This window comes from Conger conger, chromosome 7 (genome assembly GCF_963514075.1).
Source record: "Conger conger chromosome 7, fConCon1.1, whole genome shotgun sequence".
NCBI classification, from domain to species: domain Eukaryota; kingdom Metazoa; phylum Chordata; class Actinopteri; order Anguilliformes; family Congridae; genus Conger; species Conger conger.
Genome location: NC_083766.1, coordinates 51,613,143 through 51,630,876, shown reverse-complemented (window position 1 = coordinate 51,630,876; position 17,734 = coordinate 51,613,143). Strand labels below are relative to the sequence as shown.

Sequence of the window (17,734 nt, the reverse complement as noted above, 5' to 3'; positions counted from 1 at the left end):
GGTTTACCTAATAAAGTGGTCACTGAGTGTACATTGTATGTGTAACCATTTCTCTCACTGTGGGTGTGGGATATTTGACCATGGTGAGTCAATTGCCCCATCTAGTGGTAGTCTGTATTTTCTACTATAGATCATTTGCCTCGGTCATAATTATGTCCTGGCTGTCTCTCATTGGTCTAAACAGGCTTTGCTCGGTTCTGAACGGACATTCTAAGCCTTGTTTACTTCGTTGAGACAGCTCAAATTCCACCATTAGATGCAAAAAATGTTGAAAATGTTACCGGCCACAAACGTTTCCTTTTTTTTTTTAATAATGAATATTTAAGTACAGCATATTGGTTGAAAAAGCACAATACTGTCCGAGACATGTAATGGCTAAATTTAGTGGATATTTTAATGAGAAATGCTATGTACAGGTACAGTACATCTCTCTAGACAGTCAAGCTATTCAACTAAATAAGAGCAGAAGTCAGTAAAATACAGTACAAACCCTAATGGCTTTTTCTCATCATTATGAATTATTCTGCCCTCATGAATAACTGAAAATGTTAACGTTGAACTAGGTGTATCTGTTCTCCAGGGCAACAGTTCAGATAATCAAGCCTACCACGATTGCCAAAAGACACCTCAAATTTAGGTCACTGGCATAGTTTCCATGACCATCTCTTTTCATTGGTTAAGCATCACATAGCCAAAAACCATAAATACGAACAAATCATAACCGTTTCATTGCCATCATTTACCCCTTGTATTTGTTGTCCAATTATTCAAATGAGCCTCATGCAATTACACATACTAGCTTGCCAACACAGAAGCAGCAGCCAGCTAGCTAACTTCAAATAAAACCAGCCAGCTCATTTGAAGTCTGCAGACTTTTACGGTTTCTTTTTGACCAATGAAACGCACGATTAGAATATACAGTCGGCAGAGTTCATTTCCGTTGGAGCTTTTCATGCCGCCTTGTGGAAATGTAATCTATAATCGTTTGTTAAATGTCTCAAATAAACAAAGACAAAGTGCACAATAAAATGTGTTTTCATTTAAAACCATCTTCTTGTACAAAGGGGTTGTTAGTGTACAACCTGCAGATTAAAAAACAAAAAACAAAGATTCCTTTGACAAGACTGCAAACTCAACACAGGGGAAAATCAGGATCAAGGCTAAATCATTTTTTAAAAACTAGATGTGTTTTTGGCTTTGTGTCCCATCAGATGTATTTATGTACATCGTTTAATGTTTTACAGGAGAACGTCACAGAACAAGTTACAAAAACGGGCAGAGGAGCCCATCTGCTTCACGGGGGTTTTTATACAATGTTCATGAACGACATTTTGTAGTTTAAGCATCGCCTCCTTGCTGTTGTTTCTTCTTCTTCTTGGGTTTGGTGGCCGGCTGCGTCTTGGCTTTCTTGGGGGGCGCCTGGCCCGGTTCTTTCCCGCCAGCCTGCTGCTTCCTCTTCTTGTTTTTGTTCTTTTTCTTCTTCCCCGGTTCCCCCGCGGTGGCGCCCCCCGCGGTGGCGCCCCCAGCAGTGCCGCCCTCCTCCTGAGGCATGGGCCCCTTCCCCTCCCGCGGCGCGGGCCCCGTCCCCTCCAGCGGTGCCGGCTTCTTGCGGTTTTTGCGCTTCTTGGTTTCGGGGAGGAAGCCTTTCTTCTTCTTGGGGGCGGACTGTTGGGCCTGCTCGTCCGCAGCCTTCTTAACCTTCTCCACTTTTGGCTTGCTGTGAAAAGAATGAAAACGTTTATTGGCCTTCACAGGAATTTGCTTTCCGTTGAACGTCAGTCACCATCAGTGACCGGTAAAAAAGCACTTTTACAAAAACACAAGACTGCATATACCTATAAGAAAAAACATTCATGGATTATGTATCCTCCGACAGAGCACTGCCCCAACTCTGGATGCAGAACATCAAGACACTCTCTTTCTTTATAAAACATCTTTCTATAAAGACCAAAACTCCACAATTTAAGTCTTTGTTGGGCCACAGCATATCACAACAGTTTATTATATATCATTTACTAATATTGTTTATTATCTACTGTAACGCACAGAGCAAAACCCTAATGTGAAAAGCCTGAAGTGAGGGATAACCACATACAAATCACCTGCTGGACCTGGGGTTCGAATCCCCACCGTTTCACTTCCTGTACTGTGATCCCAACTCTGTTACTGTAACCCTCTCTGCTTTCCCCATCTGAATACTGTGAAATTACACAAGCAGGGCTAATGGTCTGCTCTTAACCATCTTAATCTTGTCAGTGGAATTAGTTCACTGCTCATATGAACGTAACTGTAGTGGTGTTAAATACTGGGGTGGGGCAGGCGATAAAGAATGCTATAATCTCTTCTTCTCGGCTCATGGGACCAGGTTGGTTCATTAGGTTCCGCCTTCATATCCGCTCTACATTTATACAGCTGGGAAACCATACCAACATCTTGAATAATATATTCTGGCACTGGGTAAAAGGGCAAAAAAAGTGTTGCCTTTTGGCACTTTTGCTGCACCTGAGATCTCTGGTAAGATGCTGTAAAAATAAACCATAATTAGAATCAAACCTGGGTTAAATATGTAAAATCTTTGGATTCAAATGCTTTTCTGTGCTCGATTGATTTTGCCTTGTGCAACTGAGCCAACGAAAGAGGACCAGAAGGCGGGGTTACACCAGACAAGCTCAGTAAAGCGTAGAAAAGTATTTGAATCCAAAACAATTATGTATTTGACCAGCGACTGAAATTTTTTTTTTTTTTTTTTTTTTTTTTTTTTTCTTCACCCAGTCCCACAGTATATTATTAAAGATGTCTTTGTGGTTAAACATCTAGGTCCAAATATAATAACAGCTAGGAAGCACAGAAATGTTTATGGGCACTACATTGGGATTAAGAGGCGCTGTGGGCTTACAGGATCCCAAAATGTTTCATCACACTCCAGTACGTGTCCTCCAGGTGGCCCGTCTTTCGGAAGCCCTCCAGCTGGTTCATGTGCTGCAAAACCTCTTTCAGGGGCTCCAGGTTCACCGACAGCTTCTGTCCAACACAGACAAGGAAATGTTGCACAGCAAGCAACCACAAACAGGCAGCAGAGTGACACTGGCTATGGGAACCATATTCTTATACCATATACCATAACCATATACTTACAGTAAACAGCAACCAAGTGAACACAAAATGTTCTCACACTGTTACTGGAATGTTTTGTCAATGTTATAACATTGCCACTACCTCGCAGCAACATTGTGATAAAGCAAAGGTCTGGGTTAGCTATGAATACACTTCATTAGTATCACTGAAGCAAACATACATCCATATAAACAGGTAATGCGTTTCCAGAAATACACACTATATATGCTGTCCGGAAACAGAATTTTGGCAGAAAAAGAATTATTAATTTATTATTTAATATTAAATGAGAATTCAGTCTGAATTACACAACAGAAGTCGCCGGAACCCTCACAAAACGGTTAGCTGGATAAGTGCCCTAAGAAAAAAAAAACCTGGAACATGGACTGCACTAAAAAGAGCGATTCCAGGTTTTATGTATCCCGATAGTTCAGTAATCCTGCTTTGTGAAATCCCCCCCCCCCCCCCCCGCCCAGGTCTGGTTATAGTTCTTGGCACATCCTTTACCTGCTGCTGAACGGTTCGGACGATGAACTGACTGAGCTCCAGAGCTCTGACCATCTTCTCTTGGACCACCTTAATCTTGTACCCAGTGATGGAGCGTAGACTCTTCAGACAAAATGTGAAACTGGGTTATCAATACGAGGAACAACAGTGGATGAAATCAAGATGAAACTGAATGTACAAGATGAATCAACGTTGATTAATCAATCCTTGTGCAGTACGGCTAGCAGGTATAGACTGGCGCACGAGAGGCATGTCATTTTAAAGGTCCTACATTATTTTACACATTTCCAGTGTTTTATTTTAGCTCCTGATATCCAGAATGTGTGGTTTTAAGTACCAAAAACAGTCTTGATCCAGGTTTATGTCCAGTTATGTCCATTCTCTAGCGCCTCTCATGAGCTTTACCAAGAACAGGCTGTTTTAGTGACTGTGTCCTCAAGGCTCATTGATATCAATTGTCTAACTGCACATTTTCTTCATATGGTTGGAGTGGTTTTATTTGGGAACTGTGTGTCTTGATACTTTCACAGTGCTTAATTTTCCACAATATGGGAAAAAACCCGGCACTGATTCAATCCAGTAGGTGTACTGCATGCATTAGTGGGTTGGTGCCTACCTCCGCCAGCTGACCAACAGTCTTCTGGCACAGCTCCGCCAACTGGGCATTGGTCATGAGCTGCCGCACCTCCTTTGTCTGCAGACCCCTCAACACGATGAGGCAAGCCTGACCCTGAAAACAGGGTCAAACAGGGTGAAACGAGGCACTTTCTACATCAACAACATCTTCATGGGAATTAGAAGCACAGCTAATGGAAAGCGGCTAACGTGTGAATTATACCAGCACAGAGAGGAGCACGCAACGCCACAAAAAATCAGCGCCCAATTATGACTAAAAAGACTCATTGCGTCAGTTATTCTATAACTTTATCTGAATTATAGGCACACAGCTCATTTCTAAATACATTTTTACCTGCTCTTCTGACAATAACAAAGTTTTGTGAATGAGGGGTAGAAGCCCTGGCTGAAACTAAAGGGTAAAATGGCGGACGGGCTGTGTAAAACTGAGCTGTACCTCTTGATGCTGCCTCACTCCCTCTGTGATGTATTCTACTGCAGAATCCAGCAACCTGACACACAATACCTGCAGAACACACACACACAAACAGAGAATTTGGATTTGGATCAGTTTTTTTTTTTCTTCAAGAAATTTTCATTTGAAAGCAAGCAGTTTTATTTATTATTATTTATTTTTTTCAGAACACATTATTCTAGGGAAAGGTCAATTGATAAGGAAAGCAGTGTCCTAAATATGAATTCAGTGTCATATTTAAAAAGGAGACTACAGTTAAACAACTACAGTAGATGCTCTCTATCATGAGTCATCCTGAAAACTGTGGTCTTTTGCAGCTTAATATTATTTTATGTATCTATTTACAGCACAATTACGTACAACACAGAATAAGAAGTTCAAAGCACTCTGTTTACACTGGTAAAAGCACTGTTTGAGAGCTTTATCAGGGGAATTTCTTTTCAGAAAACCACTTTTAAGATTAAACAATCAGCACAAACACACTGAATAAAAAATAAAAAAAGGTAAACTGACTGGGAATCTGGTGAACAGGTCGGTGAACATGGCCCCCGACAGCGCACTCTTCCTGCGGGTCATGAAGGAGCGGAGAGCCCGCTGAAAGAGGGAGGTCACCCTCTCCACATCAACACTGCCCATGGCTGCCCCCTGCAGGGAGGAAACGCACATTACACACACTTCACTTAAATCTCTCACACACACACACACACACATATAAACACAAACATACATACATATAAACACGTGCACAGAGACACACAGGCACACAAACAGACATACACACTTTACTCAAATCACACACACACACACACTTTACTCAATCACACACACACACACACACACACACACACACACACACTCTAACATGTGCACAGAGAGACACAGGCACACAAACACACATGCACATACACGCACATACACGCACATACACGCACATACACGCACATACACGCACATACACGCACACGCCCCAATTGTGACTAATTTGATTCAACTAAGTGTGTTTGGCAGCTGCTGGAGGACAGGGTGTGCTTGGGAAATATGAATCTGCATATTCTCATAAAGGGCCAGCAGAATTGTAATTGCAGTGCCGAGCTGAGCAGATGCTACCTTTCACAGTAGCTGTATAACTCCGAACACATTCATCACACGTTCTGCAACAATTATCAATAAGCAAAAGCTGTAATGTTATATTCAGCTTTGGTCACGATCGAACTTGGTCACGAGAGAGAAACTCAAGGCTGTTTATCAAACAGCTAGCCAGTAAGCCTGTCCTGGGTCAGCAGGCCGTGGCCAACGCTAAAACACAAGCTCTCGCAAACAAAATGGAGGCATAAAACCAGGTCATTCACAGCTTCCTTTCACTCTTCTGATATGGTTTAATGCATTCTTCCAGTCTTCTCCAAAAAGGGTTTTAGCCCAACACTATTTATTTCTGCACAGAAACCAAAATTTAAGGGCAGCAAACAGACTGAGAAGAAATGTGCAGGGAAAGGAAAAAATAAAATAAAAAATAAATAAATAAATAAATAAATAAATAAATAAATAAATAAAAACTTTCCCTTAAAGAAATTCACTTTAAGGCACCTGTCACATACACAAATGTCTTCAATCAAGACCTTGGTAAGCAGAATCAGGTGTCTTGGTGCACCCACACAGACTGGACAGCCCTGGTTTAATGTATGACAGGGAGGAGCTCACCTGTTGTGCAGGTGAGGAATCTTCTCCACCCTCCACCTCTGTCCCTGCAGCAGTGGGAGACACACCGCCCCTCAAGACCTTCACCAGGTAGAGAGCCGCACTGCAACAGAGCCAGGACACCAGGGCCACGTTCAAAATGGAGGGAGGCGAGTACAAAAGAGAAAAAGAAAAAAAGGCTCCCTGTCTGTACATAATGTTTGGGACAAAGACCAGCGATGTCTTGATTTGCCACAACTTGAGATTTGGAATCACAAAATTGACATGTGGTTAAAGTACACACCTTTTTTTATAAAATTATTTTTATACTTTTTTTTTTTCCCACCATGTAGAAATTATAGCAGTGTTTATACATTGTCCACCCATTTCAGGGCACCATAATGTTTGGGACACACGCCTTCACAGGTGTTTGTAATTGCTCAGGTGTGTTTAATTGCCTCCTTAATGCAGGTATAAGAGAGCTCTCAGTACCTAGTCTTGCCTCTAGTCTTCCGACCACCATTGAAAACTATCATCACTTTTTATCAACATGAGGACCAAAGTTGTGCCAAAGAAAGTCAACGAAGCCATTGAGACTGAGAAATAAGAATAAAAGGGTTAGAGACAGGGGCCAAACCGTAGGCCTGGCATGCATGGCACAGGTATGGTTCAGCAGCTGACCTAAAGAAGTAGAGGGAGACGGAGGAGTCGGCCAGCGTCTGGGCCCTGGTCAGCACCCTCTCCATCATGTCATGCAGGTCCTCTTCCATGCCCGACACATTCTTGGAGTAACGTTTCGCTCTGCACAGCTGATTCCTGCGGTGACACAGCACGCAAAAACATCAAAACCGCCGGCTCCTTCGTGTTACTAACCAAACCGCGCCAAACAGAACTGTGTCAATTACTCAGTGCTGTTGAATTACTGATCTTTCTTGTCAACACTGTCATAAATCTGTAGGAATTTTCTAAATTGTCTAAACTGCAAACCATCTAATGTGTAAGGTCACTAATATGTTATTAGAATGTCCTTAGCTGAAGTAATGCTGATGTGACAATCACTGCAGGTAATAGAAGGCAGAGTTCTGGAGAACACTTCTTTTCTCTTTTTTTTTTTTTTAAAAGAACATTCCACTATTCACAGGGTTAAAGTGTATGTCAGTCCAAAAACGACACAGGCAACGCCGGGCTCGGCGTCCTGGTGGTGGCTGACCTGAAGATGTCGGCCGTCTTGCGGAGGAAGTCCTGCTCCTGCTGGTTGGTGTCAGAGCTCATGCTGTTCTCGATGACACTGAGCAGGGGCTCGATGATGCCCAGGACCAGCGGGCTCTCCGGCTGCTTGGACAGGAACACCTCCACCAGGTCCAGCACCTGTAGCCCAACACACCCACAGGGTCCGTTTCAATTAGCTTTTTGCACCATTTGGCTGACACTTTTTTTATTTTTATTTTTTTATTAGCATATTTCCCAGGCGGACTTGTTGATCTCCTGCCCGCACCAGTTAATGCAGACTTCAAGAGGAGATTGTAGACACGTGATTCCTCCGATTTACGTGACATCGATTGTCACTGTTTTCCCACACAGCACCACTACCAATCACACACTCTAGAGCGATGAGACCAACAGAAATGGCAGCTTACCCCCAATTAATTGTTTGTTTGTTTGTCAACAGGGCTCACGCTTTTGCTGAGAACGACCATCTTTCCTGCCTGAGGCACCCCGGAGGCATCATCCAGAGCCAGTGTATGTCCTTTTACACACACATTTATACAGAGCTATTCTCTTAAGATATTCAGGTTAAGTGCGTTGCTGATATTTTCCCCTGATAACAGCTCACACTGCAAAAAAAGTCTGACTTACTGTTTAGTCTTGACGTAAAACCTTTAAAAAGTAGAAATACTGGCTAGTTTTAAGGTACTGTTGGCCTTACCAGATAAATTTTCATACCCCATTGGCAAATCATGAAATGAGTCAAAACTGTCTCACTTCATTTGCAACTTTTGTGTTATTTAGCAAAAAAGTAATAGAAATAGGATTTTAAGTCTAAGTATCAGACAAAAATACTGTTCTGACAGACATGTCTGAGCAAAGTGAAGTACCTTGATCTTAAAGTCCCTGACAAGGTTCTTCTCCTTGCGAAATCTCTCCTTCTCGTCCTTCTTGGCCTGGATCCTCTTCTTCTGCTCGGCGAAGAGTGCGGAGATGCTGCCGTCCAGCTTCATCATGGACTCGTCGTCCAGCTCGTCATCCTCACTGTCGTCGCCCTCGGTGGCCTAGAGATGAGCAACATCCTGTTCAGCAGGCCATTTTCATATCTCTGACCGCATTACACACCAGCCTCAAACCTGGATTAGCATAACAGCCAGGTAACAAAAAATGTATCTCCATTTCACATCAATTCAGCAAATAAATACGAATGACTTTCAATTGAAAAATTCCTCAGAGAACATTATGGACAACGAGGTCCAGAAATGAATTCCCCTAATTGAACGATTTAATTGAAAGGACCTCTACAATAACAACCCTCGCATATTTACACAAAGTTAGCTGAAAGGTTAGACAAGTGGTTTGGAAGAGTTTGAACTCGGCCTGTGGAAAGAGTTATAGAATGGCACGTACCAAAGCGTTCTGACCCTGCAGAACCTTCATCAGCTCCAGGCGAAAATTCTGATCCACCTCCTCTTCATCCCCCACGTCCTCTTGTTCATCCTCCTCCAAAGCTCCATCATCATCATCATCATCATCATCATCAGGGTCTTTATCTGACTCGCTCTCCTCGTCATCCTGGAGAAACGAAAACGCTTCAGAACGTTAATGCTCCTGAATGTAATTGCAACATTAATGTTCACAGAAAAGTCTAATCAACAGTGATTTCACAGACACGTCACAATCATTTAATTTATCAACATCAGAAGACAACCAGAAAATAATATTCCGATTCAACATACAATATGAACCGCAGTAATTGAGAGACAGGCACAAGGACTGGTTAAAGGTCACCTCTTCCTGGTCATCGTTTTCATCCTCTTCCTCCCTGTCTCGCTTTCTTTTTTTGCCCTCGTCTTTCTCGTCTGTTACCATGACCGAACTTTCCTCTTCGTCCTTACGAGGATCCAGCACCTGGAAATCAGGTTCCTAATCAGCAACCGGTTCACAATATACTACAGTACTGTGCAAAAATCTTAGGCACCTGTATAACATTCTGTACAGATAAGATTCTTTAAAAAATAATTAAATGAAAGGTCCTAAATAAACGTACTATACATTTTACATTACATTTTAGTAATTTGGCAGAATAGTTAAAAACTGAATCAATATTTTTTGTGACCACACAAAAAAAGGCCGAAAACAGCACAGCTGTTTTGTCCGCTCATATACACTGCTTAGTAGAATTATAGAGAATTATAAGATGTAAAAATAACAAAATGACGAGAAAAGGCCATTCAGTCTAATGTTCGCGATTTTCCCATGTCGTGCTGATTTTGCCTACAAACTAGATAGTATTGAGCGAGTTACTACTGTGTGAAATGTCCTTTGAATTACTTGGAATATTACAAGGAAATCAAGCACACATTAGAGACACAGCTCTGAAAGGTAAACACAGTGGGTGCTCTGCCGGGCGTAGACAGGCGCGCCCCTCTCACTCACGTCTAAGATGGCGTTGAGCGCCCGCGGCGTGACGTGGGGGCAGACGCCGGCGAACACCGTGCGGCACACCTGCCGGACGAAGCGGCTGGGCTGGGACAGGAGGGACAGCAGGATGTCCACCATCACCTCCACCCACTGCGGCTCCTCGTCCTCCGCCTCCGCACCTGCGCCACATGGACACGGTTACACGCAGGTCTCCATATCACACAGGGACACGGTTACACACGGGTCTCCATATCACAGGGACAGGGTTACACACGGGTCTCCATATCACACAGGGACAGGGTTACACACGGGTCTCCATATCACACAGGGACAGGGTTACACACGGGTCTCCATATCACACAGGGACACGGTTACACACGGGTCTCCATATCACACAGGGACACGGTTACACGCAGGTCTCCATATCACACAGGGACACGGTTACACACGGGTCTCCATATCACACAGGGACACGGTTACACACGGGTCTCCATATCACACAGGGACAGGGTTACACGTGGGTCTCCATATCACACGGTTACACACAGGTCTCCATATCACAAAGGGACATGGTTACACACGGGTCTCCATATCACACAGGGACAGGGTTACACACGGGTCTCCATATCACACAGGGACAGGGTTACACACGGGTCTCCATATCACACAGGGACAGGGTTACACACGGGTCTCCATATCACACAGGAACAGGGTTACACACGGGTCTCCATATCACACAGGAACAGGGTTACACACGGGTCTCCATTTCACACAGGGACAGGGTTACATTCATTTCTCCTACCTGTGGCCTTTTTCTTCTTCTTCTTGGCTTTTTTCACCTGGGCTTTCTCTAGGCAGTTCTGCAGATCCTGCATTAAGTCCACACTTTCCTCTGCTGCCTGCAGGAGAAACCCAGTCTGGATGTTCAAACTGCTTATGACAGCACTGTTTCTCACAGAGGCACTTTTCATTGTGCTATACGCCAGTTCTGTATCTACAGTATACTGTGGCCATATTATATGGGTTATTCTTTAAGTCACACCAGATTAGAGTCTGCTAGTTTACCAAATGTAAATGCATGTCAAATGTCATTAGTTGGATTTTTTTTTCTTTCTGCACACTGTAAAAAATGTTTTTATTAATTAATTAAACAAAAAAAACACTACAAAGCTACTGCTCCTTTGAAATACACGTGGACTGTGATCTTTCAGCTTTTAAGTTTAAAATGGAAAAACAAATTGCTGATCAAAAAGAAAATCAGATTTTTACCACACTGCCTTGGTCAGGAATAGACGTTCTTCACTTGAATCTCTAACTACAAACATTACAAGCCAATTAGTTGTATGTTGTAAAAGCTACGTAGAGTCTGAATTCATCCTTACCTTAAGATGGCAATTCTAAAACAACACTTCTGTTTGGACTTCATTAAATGAGTCCAGATATAGGGATGGGAGGGCCTGGCCACCTACTGTTTCTGGCTCACTCACTTATCTCATTTACCACCACATCCAACTGCGAATGCCCACCTAGTTAAACGCAGGCCAAAGTATTTGAGCATTTGCTGCGACGCTACCAGTACATACCCTGAAGAGGTATATGCCCACGAGCAGGAACAGCTGCTGGAAGGCAGAGGTCTCCGCGGTCTGTGCCTTCTTCGCCTTCTTCTGAAGAGCCTCCACTGACCTCAACATACTGCAAACGCACACAGCAGCAGATCAGTGACCATGCTGAGAACAGCCTCACACCCCAGCTGACACAGAACGTTCTCGTAATGCCGCTGCCATGTAGCGCCAATGTTACAGCACCACTGCAAAAAACTACAAATATGTCCGTTGCAGACTTTATATTGAGACTTTATTTTTATTTTATTTTTTACTAAGTAAGACAATAATAATGACAATGAGGTGAAACAGTTCAACATTTGCCAATGGAGTAAGAAAATCTAACTTGGCAAGCAAACAAAACAAGCTAATATTTTACATTTGAGAGAAGGAAAGAAGCTCTTCACTCTTATTTCAAGATGAAAAGCTTTCTTAAGACAGTCATTTTTAGCGGGGACTAATCCGTACCTATCCCAGCTCTCCTTCTGTTGCGGAGTGAACGGTTGAGCGCACTGCACGTATTTGGTCTCCCTCAGCAGGACGTCGGCGTACTGGACCAGGCGGTAGATCCACAGCGTGCCGTCGGCCGTCACGCCCTGAGCGCGCTTCTCGTTTTGGGCTGGCGCCTCGGGGGCCTCGCCCTGCGGGTGACGATGGTTTAGGTGTTGAAGGAGCCTGTGGGACAGAAAAAAAAAAAAGGAACCATTTTGAAATTCTCCCCCCACTGTTTACAGCACTGAAAGTATTCAAAGAACGCTACATGGCCGATGGAGTCTCACCCAAAGAAGGGGTTGACTATGACTGAACGGGTCTTCTCATCCAGCGGTACTGACAGGATGCTCTGCGTCTCCGGGATATCAGGGGTGGACTTTTTGGCCACAAAGAAGGTGTGGAAGATCACAAATCTGGGGAAGAATGCGAGATGAGAAATAAGTGCTCATGTTACACACTGCAAAAAGAGGAGAAATTTCTACAACAAGACGACTAAAAAAAAGGTTAAAATTCTCAAAAAACTGAGGGTACTTAAAGGAACCCGATACGCACTGGTTCCGTGAAAAAAAATATATGACCCAGGGAAAGCAGCCGGTTGGCAATCAAGCAACAGTCCGAGCCCCAGTGTAGTTCTCACCTGGCCACGTCCATCACCAGGTCCTCCTCCTTCTTCACCTGGTGGTTCTCCAGGATGGAGGTGAGGCGCGGGATGATCCACTTGCGCAGCCGGAAGACGCAGTGCTCGTTCCTGCACGGAAGCCGCATGTCACGCAGGAACACCAGGACAAATCCTCCCCCACACTCCCCCCCTCAAATGTATCAGCTGTCTGCACACTCGTGAGATGCAAGTCAACTCAAAGTATGCCAATGTACGCTTTTACGACAACTATATGAATGTTCGTACGTTCATCTGCCTTTTTAATTGTGTCCACACTTCGAACACAATATACAACATTATTATTATTATTATTATTATGATTATTATTATTATTATTAACATGATTATTAGTAGCTTTGGCTGTACTGATCATATCAGCCTAGGTTAAAAATCTATATTTCCAATATTCAGAACAAGATTTAAACTTTGCCTAATTAACATTTTTCTTTGAAAATTCTTAGGAGCATGTTTCCAAATGTAACATGCAGCCAGAAACCTATTGGTTTCTAACACAATTGCAATTCATGTCTGAACCAGGTCTGAAGCGGATACCCACTGGACTCCAGACTCCTGGTTCTCTTGCTGCCGGCGGGTGCTGAAATCCAGGCAGGTCTCCAGCTGTGGGTGGGTGAACATGCCCTTCAGCCAGTCCACGTAGCTCCGCAGCACGGACGGCTCCAGGTGCTGCACCACCCTCCAGAAGCTGGGCACCACCGGGTAGCCCTGGTTGGTGAGCTTGGTGAAACCCAGAATCACGGCCAGCTGCTTCTCGGGGTCTGCGCAGCCCTGCAGGAAGTCCCCGACGTACGTCTCCATCTCCGGGGAGAACTTGAAACGGTCAGGGAGCTGTGGAAGAGCAGCACACGCTGCACTTTCAGACCATCTCCTCTTTCCTTCTTTTAACATTTCAGTCTGTCCCCGACTGTCCCGCTCCACTCTGGTTATTTTGTTCATGCGGGTACACAGAGAGATCTGCTGCACCCCCAGAAGCACCGGGGAGAACAGCAGGGGTTTACCTGAGCAGAGACCACGTGTTCCCCGTAATGCCTCATCACCTCTCCAGTGAGCACCTGCTGCAGCTGAGGGAGGGACAACAGGGGCAGGGCACTGCCCAGGAGCCGGTAGCACATGTAGCTGAGCATGAGAGACAGAGGAGAGTCAATACAACTACAGCGTCGGCCCCGTAAGGACCACAAAGGAGACACAATCTTAACAAAATACACCACTTGAACACAAAATGTTATTACAATATTGTTGCAATGTTGTTGCATTGTTAGAACCTTGACAACTCATTTCTGTAACATTATGAAGGTGCATGGCATGGTAAGGTTTCCCTTACTTGTTGGGTCCCGATTGGTCAGTCAGCAGCCCGTGAACCACAACCTCTCTCCAGAACAGCTGAAAGCTTTCTTCTTTCAGGGCCACCTGCAGCAGGTCTAGCGCCACGGCTGGGAGCAAGCGGTCTTTCTTCACGGAGCGGGCGGCCATCTTTAACACCTCAATCAGCCTACAAATGCAGACGAGGTTACAAAACACATGCTGGGGATTTAATGCACAATAACGTCCAATGCCCATAGATTGTAAAATAAAAAAGACTGTACATGCATGTGCCAAACATATAAGATGGTCCCACCAACTTATTACAGCAGATGGCCTACCTGCCCTTGCAATGTTCTCATCAGTGTGTGTGTTTGCATACATTTCTATACATGATGAAAAGGTGACGAGATCCCCAATAGGTGTGCAGTTAGGAAGACCCTTACTTGGGGATGTCGTCTTGGGCAAAGACCCTTACTTGGGGATGTCGTCTTGGGCAAAGACCCTTACTTGGGGATGTCGTCTTGGGCAAAGACCCTTACTTGGGGATGTCGTCTTGGGCAAAGACCCTTACTTGGGGATGTCGTCTTGGGCAAAGACCCTTACTTGGGGATGTCGTCTTGGGCAAAGACCCTTACTTGGGGATGTCGTCTTGGGCAAAGACCCCTACTTGGGGATGTCGTCTTGGGCAAAGACCCCTTACTTTGGGATGTTGTCCTCGGTGACGACAGTGGAGGTCCCCAGAAGCTTTTTCAGTTTCTTAGGCTTGAGAACACCAGGGAACCTCTGCATGGCCACCAGGAGGAGCTGCAGCTGCTCTGGGGTGCTGAAGGCTGATGACAGATCGCTCTGCAGAGCGCCCAGTAGAGCCTCCTCAAACACCTCCTCGGTAGTCTGCGTGACACAACGCCGTACGCAAATTCAGATTAAAGCCAAAATATTAACATTGAAGCAGCAGGGTCTATATTCATGAAGCATCTTTCGAGTGGGAGTACTAATCTAGGATCTTGTTTCCCCTTTCCCTGTCCTAAGCTTGTCCATTGAGTGCTAAAAACTAAAACTTATCCTAGATCAGCCCTTCTGCTCAGATGGTTAACAGGGTAAGGGCGGTGTTCTAGATATTACGACACCTCATTCTGGGTTTTCTTTTTACACATCTGCAGCGGTGATGAGACAGTTTAGAAGCACATCCCAACCAGCTCTTGATGATGAAATAGGTGGCTCTCACCTCAGACAAGATGTCCACCATGGTTTTCCTGGGCAGGTCCTTCAGGTGTTCTCTGTAAAGGGCCAGGCTCTGCAGGAGCTGAACACACTCCAGCAGGACCGGGGGCTCCTGTCAGAGACGGCAGGTCAGTAGAACACAAAAAATACACTCACCGAGCACTTTATTAGGAACATTATTACTTTATTAAACCTACTTATTCATGCAATTATCTAATTAGTCTAATTGTGTGGCAGCAGTGCAATGCATACAGTCATGTAGATAACTTCAGTTAATGTGCACATCAACCATCAGAATGGGTAAAAAATGTGATTTAAGTGACTTTGACCGTGTGAATGATTGTTGGTGGCCAGACTGGTCAAAGCTGACAGGTGACAGTAACACAACTAACAATAGTGGTATGCAGAAGAGCATCACTGAACACACAACACATCATAACTAAGTGGATAGGCTACAGTCTAATTAATACCTTACAAAGTGCTCACTGAGTGTATATCTCTGAGCAGAGAGAACTGGAATTCAACCAGGAGGGATACTTACCTTTGGGAGTCGCCCCGACTGGGAGAGTGACAGCACACCGAAGAAGTTCCCAAATGCAGCATTCCTGATTAGTTTCTGTTAAGGTAAGAGGTAGATGGATATGTATTTGAAGGGAAGGGCAAAAATGCTGAGGTGTCACATGACTGCCAGATTATCACATCATGTTACGATTAGAAGGTACAGATGACCACCTTTATTGTGGAATGTTCAGTTCTTGCAGTACCGGTTCAGGTAAGGTTTTGACTTAAGCCTCTGGGCGCTTTGCAAACTTATTTACACTTTTATAGCCGTGGATTTTATAGCCGTGGTCCATTAGGGTAATAAACCAACAGACATAACATTTGTCTCTTACCTTCTTCACTTTCTGCAGATCATGTTTTTGCTTGATATATCCAAGTGCTGTTTCCAGTTGGACCTCTTCAAACACACTTAAAACCTACAGCCCAACACATTATTAAAGAATTAGACACCACAGACTATTTGGCAGGCCCAATAGTTCAGCTCCAGCCCATGGGAAATTAAATGTTTTTAGTGACATGGCAAAGTTTAAATTTGGCAACCAAAAGAGTCTGACTGCGATACACAGCCGTGCCCATTCAAGCAGGCATCTGAATACCACTGTTCATTAAATGTCAACACCACTTTACTCCCCCAACACACCAATTCCAGTATGCTGCCTCTGTTCAAACCGTGCAAAATATAACAGTTCTTAATTGAGAATAGGACGAATAAGCTACTACACAAATATCATAAGATGGTACGTTACAATATGATGTCCACCGTGACAGCGCCCGCGTGCAAGGGGAAACTGAGAAGAACAGACAGACCTGTGCCAGAGCCAAGCTGAAGCCTGGACGAGCCGCTTCTCGTGTGTGGGAGAGGCCGTCCACCAACCTCGTCAGTGTGTACTTCAGCTCATCCGACTGGACCACCACATCACGGATAAACAAGAATGGGATTCAAAGGTTTAGTTACTTAGTTAGTTAGGTGCACGATAAAACACAAAAGTAATCGCATTCAGCCTAGCCATATCCTAGCTATGACTTAAAACCGCTTAATAACATTGACATGGCTGGTCATTCCGGTTCAAATTAGTGGGTACACTGCGTGACTACGTGAGGTTGGCTGTAGGCAATACTGGGTTAAGAAAACCGACAATAATAGCTATATGATAGCCTACTGTTTATCAACCAACTTGCACCCCCGTTCCAAACTAGCTAGTCGGCTAGTACAGCACCTAATGCAACACGTGGCGATATACCGTAAATACGGCACTTAAAAGCGCCCAAGACTAGTAAACTGTTTATTTCTTAACCGTTTCGGAAAACAATATTGTCACGATCTCTCGTGACATCTAGTGCGATTGGTATCTACACAAGAAACAGTTCATGAAACAGTTTGAGTTGTCTAGGTAAAGGAGTGGTAAAGGAGATGCACCGCTTCCCTACCTTTTCGCTCTTTTTCAAATACTGAATAAGATTTTCGATTGCTTTCAGTCGCGTCTCTTGTTCGGGCTTTGCGATATCCCAGAAGAAATCGAGGAATTCTCTGTTCTGTTTAAGAATTCCCTTAGCATCTGTGACTTTCGGGCGATGTGGTTCCTTTTCGATCTCCCCCATGTCTGCATGCGTAGCAGTGGCCATGCCATGTGAGTTTTTAACACCACGGCAACATGACCCGGCTTTTCCGGGGCAAACGGAACTTCGTTCCCTCAGTTGAGAACATCTCGATGGTTGAGAAAGAGAAGGAATGTGACGTAAGGTTGCAATACTGTAACGGTAGTGAACCGCTATAATGAACGCAAATGCACTTACTGAAAGACTGAACCAAGCATTACTGTCGACTCGTCAGTGAATTAATATTACAAACAATCGTCCAAATCACAC

At 44.3% G+C, this 17,734-nt stretch overlaps 1 protein-coding gene across 1 annotated transcript; it reads right to left on the bottom strand.

The window, feature by feature from the left end:
- Positions 1-376: 376 nt before the first annotated feature.
- On the bottom strand, positions 377-17,539 carry mybbp1a (MYB binding protein (P160) 1a). The gene is made up of 27 exons (XM_061249831.1): positions 17,297-17,539; positions 16,676-16,771; positions 16,201-16,284; positions 15,849-15,923; positions 15,312-15,419; positions 14,787-14,977; positions 14,106-14,273; positions 13,783-13,900; positions 13,323-13,612; positions 12,746-12,856; positions 12,396-12,521; positions 12,085-12,291; positions 11,599-11,707; positions 10,818-10,914; positions 10,031-10,194; positions 9,383-9,502; positions 9,002-9,166; positions 8,482-8,655; positions 7,596-7,753; positions 7,067-7,201; positions 6,410-6,509; positions 5,225-5,356; positions 4,694-4,762; positions 4,238-4,351; positions 3,622-3,723; positions 2,897-3,021; positions 377-1,717 (listed from the first exon to the last, which is right to left on the bottom strand). The coding sequence occupies exons 1-27, from the start codon at positions 17,489-17,491 to the stop codon at positions 1,339-1,341; spliced, it is 3,912 nt and encodes a 1,303-aa protein (XP_061105815.1). The 5' UTR covers positions 17,492-17,539; the 3' UTR covers positions 377-1,338.
- Between the last annotated feature and the right edge of the window lie 195 nt (positions 17,540-17,734).